This window comes from Anabrus simplex, chromosome 4 (genome assembly GCF_040414725.1).
Source record: "Anabrus simplex isolate iqAnaSimp1 chromosome 4, ASM4041472v1, whole genome shotgun sequence".
In the NCBI taxonomy this organism is placed as follows: Eukaryota; Metazoa; Arthropoda; class Insecta; order Orthoptera; family Tettigoniidae; genus Anabrus; species Anabrus simplex.
The window spans coordinates 157,881,315-157,895,848 of NC_090268.1; the positions used below are offsets into that span (position 1 = coordinate 157,881,315).

General features: G+C 39.7%; 1 protein-coding gene across 1 annotated transcript in view; it reads left to right on the forward strand.

Moving 5' to 3' along the window:
- The first annotated feature begins 10,363 nt into the window (after nt 1-10,363).
- Nucleotides 10,364-14,534, forward strand: part of Ca-beta (Ca2+-channel-protein-beta-subunit) — a 592,192-nt gene continuing 588,021 nt past the window's right edge. Inside the window, exon 1 of the mRNA XM_067145289.2 lies at nt 10,364-10,827. Within this exon, the coding sequence (XP_067001390.2) occupies nt 10,765-10,827 (63 nt within the window). The 5' untranslated portion in view covers nt 10,364-10,764. The remainder of the gene's footprint in view (nt 10,828-14,534) is intronic.

The window sequence follows — 14,534 nt, forward strand, 5'->3', positions numbered from 1 at the left end:
ATAACATAACCGTTCTGCGAGATAGACTATACGTGTCACCCGCTTCAGTAAGTTTGCAGTCTAACCTATTACCCCAACCCCCATGGCACTACATCCCTTGAAAGGCCTTGGCCTACCAAGCGACCACTGCTCAGCCCGAAGGCCTACAGATTACGCGATGTCGTGTGGTCAGTACGATGAATCCTCTTGGCCGTTATTCTTGGCTTTCTAGACCTGGACCGCTATCTCACCGTCAGATAGCTCCTCAATTCTAATCACGAAGGCTGAGTGGACCTCGAACCAGCCCTCAGGTCCAGGCAAAAATCCCTGATCTGACCGGGAATCGAACCCGGGGATTCCGGGTAAGAGGCAGGCACGCTACCCCTACACCACAGGGCAGACATATTCTAACCTACTACTGCCAAAAAATTCGGGCTCTAATTAAAACTGTTAGGTTCTTCAGTCTATTGAAACTAGTTTTTGAATAAATACATTTAAACCCGCCTTAAAAAGAAAACATATGGTAACAGAACTATACCTGAAGAAGGAACAACTTAATTAAAATAGAATGACATATTTTCTTTTTCAATTAACATCATCATTTTCCATCAAATTACTCTCAAATATATTTAGAAATGTAAAAACATTTATATATAATTTCTCTTTAAATTCTAAAAAACTTGAAATTTTGCGTTCTATGCTAGACTGGAGAGCAGTGAGGAATTCATGAAGATAATTCCCGAATTTAGAATTTTTAGGGATTTAAACATAATTTGTACGTAAATATTTATAAATTTCTAATTATCTTTTGAGTGTGATTCGATAGAATCTGATTATGTTCATTTAAGAATGAAACGTGATATTCTAAATTAATTTAGTTGTTTCTTTTTTAAATATAACACTGTGTTTCCTTTTCAGGTAGTTTATAAGTGTATTCATTCAAACTAATTTTCAGTGGAGTTAAGAACCTAACATTTACAAATTATAGATGGAGAGACAAAAAGAATGGATGAATTTAATTTCTTCTGTGCACAAACCATCTGATGTATCCAGTGTTGATAGGAAAGAAATGGATGACACTCGACAAAGTATTCGTTGTCTTCTTGGTTGAAGGATTACAACGGTGAAATTAATTTTGTTGACAATTACGGCAGATTGTAAGGGAAACCAATGATACAAGAATTATACAAGTAAAGCAAGAAATCGTGGGTTAAATCGTTTCTTCTATTTCATAGACTGCAGTGTTATAAACGCATTTATTATGCACAAAGAACTATATAGAGCCTGGGCAACAGAGACTTCAGACATGAGGTTTACAAAAGTCTTCCTGCTCCTCGCATTCCTCTTTTTACAAGTTGCTTTACGTCGCACAGACAAAGGTACGTCTTATGGCGAGATTGGGACAGGAAAGGGCTAGGTGTGGGAAGAAGCGGCCGTGGCCTTAATTAAGGTACAGCCCCAGCATTTGCTTGGTGTGAAAATAGGAAACCACGGAAAACCATCTTCAGGACTGCCGACAGTGGAGTTCGAACCCACTATCTCCCGAATACTGGCCGCACTTAAGCGACTACAGCTATCGAGGTCGGTTCGCATTGTTCAAGTGAATAGAAAGCCATGTAAGGAATAACCGATGAAATCATCCACTATTGCTAAGAAGCAAGGAAAATCCAATGTTCAAAAAACAGTAAGTCTCTAAAGCAGCAGTCGTCAACCTCAGTATCTTCTATCACCAAGAAGGTATGCGCTATGCAGAAAAAAGAACACATCAGTGCTGTAAGGTGGCTGTGTGTCCTATGTCGTCTCAGGAATGGAAAATAACTGGTTTTCAAGACTTTTATACCCAACAATCTTGAATATTGCTGAAGATTTCCTACAGATTTTGTTTGCATCGTACTTGGTTTTGCACAAATCCTTAAGGACACAAAGTTAAGTTCTACCGGCGCAGTGGTCAAGAAGTGTAACCACATACACCCGAATGCAATAAAAGTGTATGAATCACACACATTCTGTTATGTGTTTGAAGCAACAGATTATAATAATGGCGTGTTGTCTCCAAGGGGCCACGCGCAGGTTTTTCATGTTGACGTATTACGTGGGTATGAGGATGAGGCCTTACCTACGATGAATTCTAATATTGAAGACGGCAGACACACCCAGCCCTTGAGCCACCTTAATGAACCAATAAAGGTTAGAATCCCCGATACGGCCGACAATAGGTCCCGCGACCTCTTGGACCAAAGACCAACAAGTTAATCACTTAGCCATGGAGCCAGACGTGAGGTACAGTAGATGGTACACAAGTGGTGAGTTCTCCACCTAATCAGTACTTTATTTTACATAGTGTCAATATTAATTACATAAAAGGACAGTACCGGTTTCGACCTGTAAATAGGTCATCTCCAGCTGTTGAAGAACCTGCTTAATAGCGACTGTACAGAATAAATACTACTAAAATTAAAATTGAACAAGAATTCCATTCAAATAAACATGAATGCCACTATGCCACTATTCTAAAAAATACTTAAGGTTAATATATATATATATTGTGCAGTTTTGGGGGTTAGAGGGCTTTTCCCTGAACCCATGATTCCTACATATTTTAAAAATAATATTTGCTTAGGTTTGGATACAATTCTAAGAGTATATCAAGAATTACTGACATTCTGGTGTCAAGTTCGAATGTCTATGTTAAATGCCAACACTTTGTCCAACAGTATCATGAGATGTTTCAAAGTGCATTGTTGGGAAGCAAATATGCGTGGACGTCGTATTCATTAGAATAAGAGGTTCAGGAACCTGTTTACAGATACATAGCTCACTCTCAGTCTATATCAATGCTGAAAAACATGTTAGTGAATGCTACTATACTAAAAAAACTTAACGTTAAGATATATACATATGGTACAGTTTTTGGGTTAAAGGGCTTTTATCCTGGCCCTATGATTTCTACATATTTCTACGAAAAGATCCAGCTGCCAGTATCCAAAGATATCTAAAAAATATTACTGAAGAACAGCCACTTTCTCCTTAACGAGCAAGAAATCACGAAGCTGTCCATAATGAATCCACAACTGCCGACTGAGAAAGCCTACCCTAAGATCCACAAAGATAATGTACCCATGAGACCGAACATAAATTATAGATCAAGCCCGACTTACAAATTATCATGCTTCATACAAACATTTCTCAAAAAACACTACACATTCTTAGCCAAGAAATCAGTACGAAACTCAATAGAATTTTGTAACATCACCAAATAGCTAAAAATTGAACAACACCAAGATCTAGCATCATATGATATCACTAATATGTACCCTAACATACCCACACAGAAAACAATAAGACTAATATAATCGAATTTTTAAAAAATCACAGTAATCTGAGCATCCTGAAAATAGATGAATTCATTACTTTACTTGAATTTTCCCTAAACAATAATTACTTTAGATTCCACGCTATCTACAAACAGCAAGGCCTTCCCACGGGTTCATCAGCTTCAGGAATACTAGCTGAGATTTACATAGACCACTTAGAACACTCAGAAATTAAGCAAAATTAACAATATATCATTCTGGTGCAGATTTGTAGACGATATCTTCGTTGTTATAGACTGCAGATCCACAAACGAAAACAAAATACTTGAACAGCTAAACAAAATAGATCCACATATAAAATTTACTATGGAAACTGAGAAAGATCACACTCTGAACTGTCTTGACTTATCTGTCACTAAAACTGAAGGCCACTTAACATACAAAATCTATAGTACACAAACCTCCAACACAATAAACATTGATTCCACTCACCCGAACGCACACAAAGAAAAACCGGCATACTACAGCATGATTTACAGAGCTTTCAACATACCTCTTTCTCAGGAAGAATGGAAATAAGAACTGAACATTAGTCACGAAATAGGGGAGCATAATGGATACAATAGAAACATGATAAACAAAATCATTCACAAAATAAAACATCAACCGAAATCCAAATTAATCAGAAACAGCGAAACTAAGAAAGACTACGCACATTATACATTCAACAACACCCACATCCACCCCATAACTAATATTTTCAAAAACAAAATCTAAGAATAGCTTATAGAACCACACGCAATAATGCTTCTATTTTACAGAATACTAAATCGGTCAATGAGAATAACAAATACAACCACTCAGGAGTACACCGCATAAAATGCAACGATTGTGAAGCAAGCTACATTGGGCGGACCGGCAGATATTTTTCTATTCGATACAACGAACACATCAACGCCACTAAATATACTCACTTTTCATCCATAGAGCAACACGTTGAGGAACACAAGCATAAATTCAATAATATCGAGAATGGCATGGAAATTTTAAATATGAACCCCACAGGCCCATTGCTCAATCTAATGGAAGATTTTTACATCAACATGGACCAATACGCCAATCCTAACTTCAACTTTAGCGAAATCACAGACACAACAAATATTCTTTTTAACACGGCCATACCCATTCTAAAAGACACATATTTAAATAATCAGCAAACACAAACCCACACACACGCCAGATGACGCACCCCACCTCACACTACCCCCTCTACAAGCTGCTTCCTCCTCCACACCACCTCTCTTCCTTAAAGCTACGACAGCCACGAGACGTACACGCAACAATGTGCAACACGCTCCCAACTATGTTTGAGGACATATCCAACTCTCTCACTCTCTCTCTCTCTCTCTCTCACACACACACACACCACGTACACAACCTATTTAACAGGCACACTCTATCAGTTATTCTAATACCTACCTTCCTTTTCTTCCTTCTCAGATTTTTTAAATTTACCTGAGGGAACGCAAGTATGAAGAGGGGAGCACCCACAACTCACTTTCATTGATTTCAATATGTCGCACACAGCAACGTAAACCTCAACAAGGAGCTTTGATATAGATTAGCATGTTTTTCAGCATTGATATAGACTGAGAGTGAGCTATGTATCTGTAAACAGGTTCCTGAACCTCTTATTCTAATGAATACGACGTCCACGCATATTTGCTTCCCAACAATGCACTTTGAAACATCTCATGATACTGTTGGACAAAGTGTTGGCATTTAACATAGACATTCAAACTTGACGCCAGAATGTCAGTGATTCTTGATATACTCTTAGAATTGTATCCAACCTAAGCAAATATAATTTTTAAAATATGTAGGAATCATGGGTCCAGGGAAAAGCCCTCTAACCCCCAAAACTGTACAATATGTATATATCTTAACCTTAAGTATTTTTTAGAATAGTGGCATTCATGTTTATTTTAATGGCATTCTTGTTCGATTTTAATTTTAGTAGTATTTATTCTGTACAATCGCTATTAAGCAGGTTCTTCAACAGTTGGAGATGACCTATTTACAGGTCGAAACCGGTACTGTCCTTTTATGTAATTAATATTTACACTATGTAAAATAAAGTATTGATTAGGTGGATAACTCATCCTTCGTTCTTGTGTGCTTGAACTATCAATACGGACTATGAAGCTAATAGATTACAGTAGGTGGTAGCTTTGTTGGCCCCTCGGCTTATACCACCCGCCGTACCATGCTTCATGCAGGATGCATTCGTGAAGCAATTCTAAGAACATCACTGCACAGCCGCTTCAGATGGTATGTATGAGTAAGTTGACCTGATGTACAAGAAACGAACGTTTTCACACCGGAAAATATTGTAAGGTATGTCAGCAAATCCCTAAGTCATTAACTACTACCCGAGGTAGAAACATCAAATTTTCAACTTCATTTCTTATTCTTTCGAAACAGGACATTATTTTAACTTCATATGCATTCAAGGAGGAGCCTCCGTGGCTCAGGCGGCAACGTGTCGGCCTTTCACCGCTGGGTTCCATGGTTCAAATCCAGGTCACTCCATGTGAGATTTGTGCTGGACGAAGCAGAGGCTGGACAGGTGTTTATCCGGGCAATCGGGTTTTCCCTGCCATCATTCATTCCAGCAACAGTCACCTATATCATTGCATTTCATTTGTGAGTCCTGAATCATTTCTCCATAGGAGTGCGACATACTTCGGCAGCCGGCACAATTCTTGTCCTGCCAAGCTGGGTGGCTCAGACGGTTAAGCGCTCGCCTTCTGACCCCAACTTGGCAGGTTCGATCCTGGCTCAGTCCGGTAGTATTTGAAAATGTTTAAATACGTCAGCCTCGTGTCGGTAGATTTACTGGCATGCAAAATAACTCCTGCAGGTGTAAATTCTGGCACCTCAGCATCTCCGAAAACCGTTAAAGTGGTTAGTGGGACGTAAAGCCAACATTATTATTATTATTATTATTATTATTATTATTATTGTTGTACCGGCAGGTACACCTCAACGCCGCGCATTCAAAAAAAGCGCCTTAATGAACTCCTCTATTGATCAAAAGGTGAAATTGATACTAAACGAACTTGGAACTTTAATCAGAAGATGTCACCACTGAAATATTTGTTATTGTGAAGTTTCCTAAAGTGACTGAATTTCTCCTTGTTTTGTTTGCTATACATCAAGAAGTTTGAACATTTTTCCACAGATGACACTACCAAAATTATAGTCATGCACTGTGGTGCAAGGTGAAAGAACTTACAACTTAAAGAAGTTTTGTATTTCTAGGTTTTTATGACTGAATCTATGTTCATATATTTTTGGATTGGCAACACTTCCTTTTCTTTCCGCCAGGTTGGAATCGGACCAATCATAAATTTTGGTGATTAATTTTCCACCAATTACTTGTTCATTTTGAATCTACCAATAAAAATTAAGAGGATGTGTCCTGATTAGTCTTGAATTCTCTCGAACCTTCCATGAGGGTACATAAACTGCGGCTTTTCATGTTTCCTGGTCAATTGATCACCGTCTTTAAAGTGTGTGTGTGTTAAGGCAGGAGGCGGGGCTACCCATTTCTTCACTCAGCAGAACATCTATAAGGTAATGGCTACGTAAATTCCATCTTTCTTGCTACCTCCGCAGATTTATTCGAGGGAAAGGTCCGAATCTTTAACTATGTAACAAACTTTTCTAAAATGTAAATCTTCTTTTGGCTAATGTAAAATTTTCACAAATTTATAACTGTAAATCGGGGATAGAGAGTGAGTTACCCTCTCGAGCTCTCCTTCATCTTGGTTTGAGGTGGCTACGTTTTCGCAACCTTACGTTTCTGGCATGTATTAAAGTTATTTCCATTCGAGCCACCTCAGTAGTTTGGGACTAGTCCCAGTTTCATCGGTCGAGAGCCCTGTAGGTTTTCAAATTTTTCATTATCTTGGAGCGCTGGGTACGCCTCCATTCAGTTTGTGTTCGGGCCGTTTACTTAACCTATTCTTTTTCGCAAAGGCCCTGTAGGTTGGGTACTAGATACCCGTGTGTAAAAACCAGTTCAATTTGTAAGTTGTGGCTTGAAAGGCCAGAGAGAACCGGAAGAATTAGTCAGAAGCAATTAAAATCCCCGACCCGGCCGGGAATCGAATCCGGGACTCCCTGAACTGAAGGCCAGTACGCTGACCATTCAGCCAACGAGTTGGAATCTACATTGTATACGGATATCGAAGTAAATTACTGTACATGAACTGAATAAGATTAATTAAATTGCATGTCTCTTGGAGTTATCCGAGAAACAGCGCAGGGAGGTCCACAGATGTTGTTTTGAATGTAAAGTGCGAGTTGCGGAGTTGTGATGAAAACGGTAGGCCCACTTGTCTACTGCAATTCACAAAGGAGTTGGAAATTTTCATTTAACGGCAGGTCCCATTGCCTACTGCGCGGCCACAATCTATTTGGGGAGTTTTCGTTACAATGGCAGGCCCCATTTCGTACTTTCAGGCAGATTACAGTTGGGAAATTTTTTTGAATATTGGCAGGCACCTTCCCTACTGCCAGTCAAAACTGAGTTGTGTTGTTGTGGGCATAGCTGTGTATCTACGCCATCAAGGTCAATATGCGACAACGACTTCGCTGATAGAAACACATTTTTTTTTCAAAGAAGTACAAAAGTCGTGGTCGTCAGTGGTTCATGGTATTTTTCTTGTAAAGAAGACACAGACATCTATAACGGGTATCAACCTTTAACTGTTTTCTCAATATCGCTGTGAATGGCGGGCACAATTAAGGTTTTATATATGTAGATTGCTGTGATATTATACCTTTTGTAACCACATTCTATTTCAATGACCTCTGAATTGTTGTGGGATACATTTGTGAATGTAATAAAATGAAAGAACAAGTTTTGTTCTTATTTATTCAGGAAGTTTAGGGAACAAATAACTCGGTTGCCCCAATATCTATACTGAATATATCGGATTATTTATTTTGGGAAAGCGTATTCTAGGGGCACCGGAAAAATACCGGTCTTTGTCACAATACTCTTCTTCTCAAAATCTACCATACTGACATTTAAACCGAAAATTCTATTTTTGACATATCGGGCTACAATCCCAGATATTATATTTACATATTGAACATAGACTAAATATCGCGCCATTACAATATATTTAAAACGATATATTTGACTAAATTATCTTTGCTGGCAGGACCTAGTGTTTACCGTGCACTATGTTTTCTGGTATGGGCTAGAGCAATTTTGTTACTTTATTGACCTATCTCAGTTTTATCCTTGGTCTTGACAATAAGAGAGTGACTGAGGTATGAGTGATGCTAGTAATGCCATTCCTTATGCAGCCAATCCCTGCTATGAATGGTGCTAAAATGTTGCTCATAGGTTCGGTTGATGCATTCATTTCAGTGGGCTTGGCAGACTAATATGTAATAGCAACTTCTCACTCGGCGAGGAAAACAACGGGAAACTACCTCCCTCCTCATTTCCTTAGTACGCCTCTTCAGTGATGCCTAGGCCATCTATGGCAGTTGATGGCGTAGCTGTTGAGGATCCAACCAGCTTTAGGGCTGCGGACTGAACATACATACATACATTTCACTAAATGCAGTAAGTCGATTTAACTCAAAGATTGGAGAACCTTATGTTAAGAATTGAGAAGGCAATTTACCGGCAAAAAAATTCAAATCAATACTTCTTAACCAAGAGGTGTCATTCGATTTATTACTCTGTATGCAGCGTCTAATTTTGACGGTTGTTTCACCTGGAAGTGCGTCTGACATCTTCGGAGAAAATGGTTCAGTCGTTAAACGCAATAGCCTGCTCTAGATTTTACATACTAAACTAGCGGTGCCCGCTGCACGTACAGACATTATTTCTGTACTTTTATATTACTTTAAGTATCTACATGCGTATTTCTTTACCGAGCGATTAGCACGTAGGAATGCAACTAGAATTCGGGAGGTAGTGGCTTCCAACCCCACTGTCGGCAGCCCTGAGATGGTATCTCTTTCTACACATAGCCCTATAATATCCAGTCGTCACCATAAGACCTATCTGTGACAGTATGACGTAAAACAAAATGTAAAAAAAAAAAAAAAAAAAACACATTCTCCGGGCTTGTCTAAATAATGGATCTTTATACTTTTATGACATCAAACAAGTAGAATCCTCTTCATTCCTGGCAAGAACACCTTCAAATACCACTGGATAGTGTCAGGACGGAACCTAACAACTTGGGATTAGAGAGCCAACGCTCTATCGCCCCGCGAAAACCGTAAATATGTATTTAGTGGGACGTAAAGTTAATAACATTATTATTACATTGAAGAAACCAAGCAATCTTGTAATTTCACATGAATGTGTCCACTTATATCGTATTCATAGCCACGGAACTTCCAATTTACGTACAGTTTATTCCGAACCTCAAGGAGTGACTTGATATTTTTAAGAATCCCACATGCAGTGGCCGGGATTTGAACGGGGCCACTTTGGTGAGAAGCAAGTGCCGATGTCTCTTACGTATTATGCTATCATGCTATCAACTGAGCCAATGGCCGTGCTGTTTGGATCACCTAGTTATCAACTGGCATACGGGAGATAGTGGGTTCGAACCCCACTGTTGGCCGCCCTGATGATTGTTTTCCGTGGTTTCCCTTCTCACACCAGGCGAATGCTGGAGCTGTACCTTAATTAAGGCCACGGTCGCTTCCTTTCCACCCCTAGCCCTTTCCTCTCCCGCCGTCGCCATAAGACCTATCTGTGTCGGTGCGATGTAAAGAAAGTTGAAAAAAAAAAGCAATAACAATAACCGGGTCGACCGTGTGAGATGCTGCTTTCTAAACCTCGAGACCACGGAGCTGGGCTGTCACCCACGTGACCACAGTTTCATGACCAACGAGTCATGTCGTGTTCGCTCAACGAGTGTCGAATGTATCGGCGGTAGGGGAATGGCGGCGGTATTTTTAGCGCTCTATCCGGGCTAAGGGGTTTTGGCATGTTGCTGCTCTGGCAGTGTCATGCTGGCGAGCCTCTGAGATTACTCTATGAGTTCACATTAGGTCGTGTTCGGACTGGCTTCGCTCAACTCAGTCCGCAGTGCGCGACATTCTCTCATGGTGACGTCATAGTGTTCAATAGTGCGTGCTCTGTTTTCAGTGTTTGTGTCTCACTTCAGATTGTGATATTTCTTTCTCTCTCCTCAGTGATACTCCCCATTCCCTATATTGATTAATATTTTAAAAAAACATTTTTTTATTCAATGCTTTCCATGGAAGTTACTTTCATCAAGTCAACAATTACGACAACAGAGGTTTTAAGGGAAGAATTAGTTGCTGTTGTCGTTCGTTTCGTAAGCTGACACCGTGACATTTCACTAGATCAAGAAAGAAGTGTGTCTTCAATTGAGAACGAGACAGAAGAAAGCGGATCATGGCTCATTTTACAAGACCAATGCGAAGGGACGTCTACAAGGCTTTTGGACGCCACAGGAAGGTAAATACAGCCACAACTGAATATTGTATTACAAGAAGGGCCCGACTGGAAAATAAATCAGTCTTTTCTCCAAATCGGCTGCGGTCCGAAAGTTGGCCAACGCACATGCGATTTTCAAAATTAAAGTTATTATGGTTCGGATTCCACATGAAACTTGAGGTCCCGCCACGCTATCAGACACAACATAAACACGCACTAGTGAATACATTCGTCCACGAACATGGAGAAAAAAAAAATACTTTTTGCAAGCACCATCTTGGGAAAAACAAACAATATATTCTGCTAAAATAAAATGAAAATAAATATAACCCGAAAGTTATCACCTTGTTCCCAATGAAAGACATCCAAAAGCACATTTACAAAGAAAGTTTACTTCTCTAAAATATGTCACTTTCATTTCATGGGCAGCCTCGTCTGTAATATACATTTTAGCGGGATCGAATCCTGGAGCAATTTAGAGTAGCTCAGGAGGTAGGTAGCTGGACTTCTGACTCCAAGTTGGCAGGTTCGATCCCGGTTCAATCCTTTGATATTTGGAGGTGTTCAAATACGCCAGCCTTCCTGCCGGTACATTTATCGGCACGTAAAAGAAAGCCTGCGGGACAAAATTCCGGCACCCCGGCGTCTCCGAAAACCGGGAAGGTACTTAGTCGAATATAAATCCATTAAATTATTACTAGATTAGGAAACGCATTAAGCAATAATAATAATAATAATAATAATAATAATAATAATAATAATAATAATAATAATAATAATAATAATAATAATGTCTGGCTGAGCCTCCGTGGCACAGGCTGCAGCGCGGCGACCTCTTACCACTGGGTCCCGTGGTTCAAATCCCGGTTACTCCATGTGAGATTTATGCTGGACAAAGCGGAGGCGGGACAGGTTTTTCTCCGGGTACTCCGGTTTTCCCTATCATCTTTCATACCAGCAACACTCTCCAATATCATTCCATTTCATTTGTCATTCATGAAGGGATTAAGGAAAAAGAAAAAAAGGAAGAAAGAAATATCTTTGATTCCCGCAACACTCTCCATTATCATTTCATTTCATTTGTCAGTCATTAATCATTGCCCCAGAGGAGTGCGACAGACTTCCGCAGCCGGCACAATTCCTATCCTCGCCGCTAGATGGGGCTTCATTCATTCCATTCCTGATCCGGTCGAATGACTGGAAACAGGCTGTGGATTTTCATTTTCAATAATATCTGGCTCTTTGGTTGAACGGTCAGCGTACCGATTTTCATTTCAGGGAACGCGCGTTTGATTGCCGACCAGGCCGGAGATTTTCGAAGCATCAGATAAAATCCTAAGTTGCGGGAAGCGGGTAGGTTCGTTCGTGACAATACACATACTTCATTTATTAAATACATTCCTCCACATACGGTTAGAGTCAGGAAGGGCATCCCACCGTAGAAATGCATTTTACCCACAAAACACGAAGATACCAAGTAATTGGGAAAAGTCCAAATAATAATAATAATAATAATAATAATAATAATAATAATAATAATAATAATAATAATAATAATAATATATCAAACAGTTTTGCGTAAATTTTGAGGGCTGGCAAAGTGCTGAAGTTTGCTATGTAAAGGTTTTAACTTGCAAGTTAAAGTAAGCATTCGTAAATGCCAGTGAAGTACGCCGATATTCGATCCTGCTACGCTGAGGTGTGAAATGAATGGGACACTAGACCTCTAGTTATATGTGGAGTTCGAACACTTGACGATGTGAAATCTGTACTGGCCTTTCTTGTTTTAAGAGAAAAAACATCAAGACCTAAATTCCGAGGGTATGACTTTGTACTTCGAAAACTTCTCATACATTAACCAGTCATCAAACCGCAGCCTTCTTGGTGTGAATCTAATGACGACACTGAGGTTTAAATACACTATAACATGTAGCTCTATTATGAACCAAGGTTCTCCTGGGAATACCTGCAATTTTTACGGTGTGTTTGAGTCATCAGTCCATAGATTGGTTTGATGCAGCTCTCCATGCCACCCTATCCTGTGCTAACCTTTTCATTTCTACGTAACTATTGCATCCTACGTCTGCTCTAATCTGCTTGTCATATTCATACCTTGGCCTACCCCTACCATTCTTACCCCCTACACTTCCTTCAAAAACCAACTGAACAAGTCCTGGGTGTCTTAAGATGTGTCCTATCATTCTAACTCTTCTTCTCGTCAAATTTATGCCGGTATTCCTAACAGGAATAGAATCCCATTAAGTGTATGTGATCATTAGTCCCTTCTGAGAATTGCCTATTCAGATAGTATAGAGCGTATCATGGTTAGGTTACAGAGTAAGGCCTGTTAATGCAGCGTTTCAATGACTCACTCCCTCTGTCTATTTGCCTGGAGCTTGTTAGTGTACACTACTTTGCCGCTAGACAGCCACATAATCAAGAAATAAACTATGGAGCCATTGTGCTACATTCTAATTCCTGAGCAGCTCTTTAAAATAAAGTTTGGCATTTCCTGAGTACTATATTTTTCAGGAATATTGAATCATTCATCGTTGATATTCATTATGGACTGTCTCCCAGGTAGCAGATTCTGTATCAGATCTTCACCTAGTCTTTTCTTGAACGATTTCTGAAATGTATCGAGTATCTCTCTTCATAACTTACTCCCTCCTCCTATAAACGAATATTTGCCTCAATTTGTCCTTTTGAATTCTATTGTTATCATCATAGTATGATATTTCCTACCTTTAAAAAAGCTCCACTCAAGATAATTCGTCTACAAATATCATTCCACGCCAGCTCTCCACTGACAGCTAGGAACACTCCGCTTAGGCGAGCATCTTGTTCCTTAATCCCACATATCCCCGACCGAAGTGTGCAAAACTTTTTTAACACCACTCTTTTGACGGAAATTATCCAGAACAAATCGTGATTCTTTCCTTTGGATCTTTTCCATCAAGTAATCCTGGTGTGGGTCCCATACACTGGGACCATACTTAATTAGCGCCTTATCAGAGACTGACTGGCAGCACGGAAGGTGCCTGCCAATATAATAAAATCTTCTCAACTGTAATGTGTCTGGAAGTGGGAAAGGGGCCCTTCCATTGTAATGAAATCCACCCAAATCGTTTGTGACCGCACAGTAGTCAAGGGGGGCTGCTATTATAATGAAAACTTCCCAATTCGATTGTGAAAATGAGCCTGACGCTATCATCAGAGCTCCGCAAGAGGAGTTTTGAACAAAATTACATGCTCCCTTGCCTTCTGCCAGTCATATCGAGAAGGGAATTATTCATTACAATTATAGGCCCTTCTTATTAATGTTCTCTCCTTTTTATCCTTATTACAAACCCCCAAATACCCTCATAATGATATGAAGAGATCTGTAATTTACGATCTCGTTAATGTAAACTGCTTTGCAATGGGGACCTCTCGGATAACATTAAGACACATGCAATTTAAAAACTCTCATTCGCTGCGTGTACAGTAATTTACTTCGATATCCGTATGCAATGCAGAATACCGTAGCGAAGCACGGGTACATTTACTAGTATATAATAATTTTGTCTCCATGTTAGGGGTTACCTGGCCGAGGCACAGCATGGGGAGGTCCCCATACGTCGTTTCCAATGTAAAGTGAAGTTGCAGAGCTGTGATGATACCGTCAGGCTCACTTGTCTACTGTCCTTCACAATCGAATTGAGAAGTTTTCATCATAATAGCAGCCC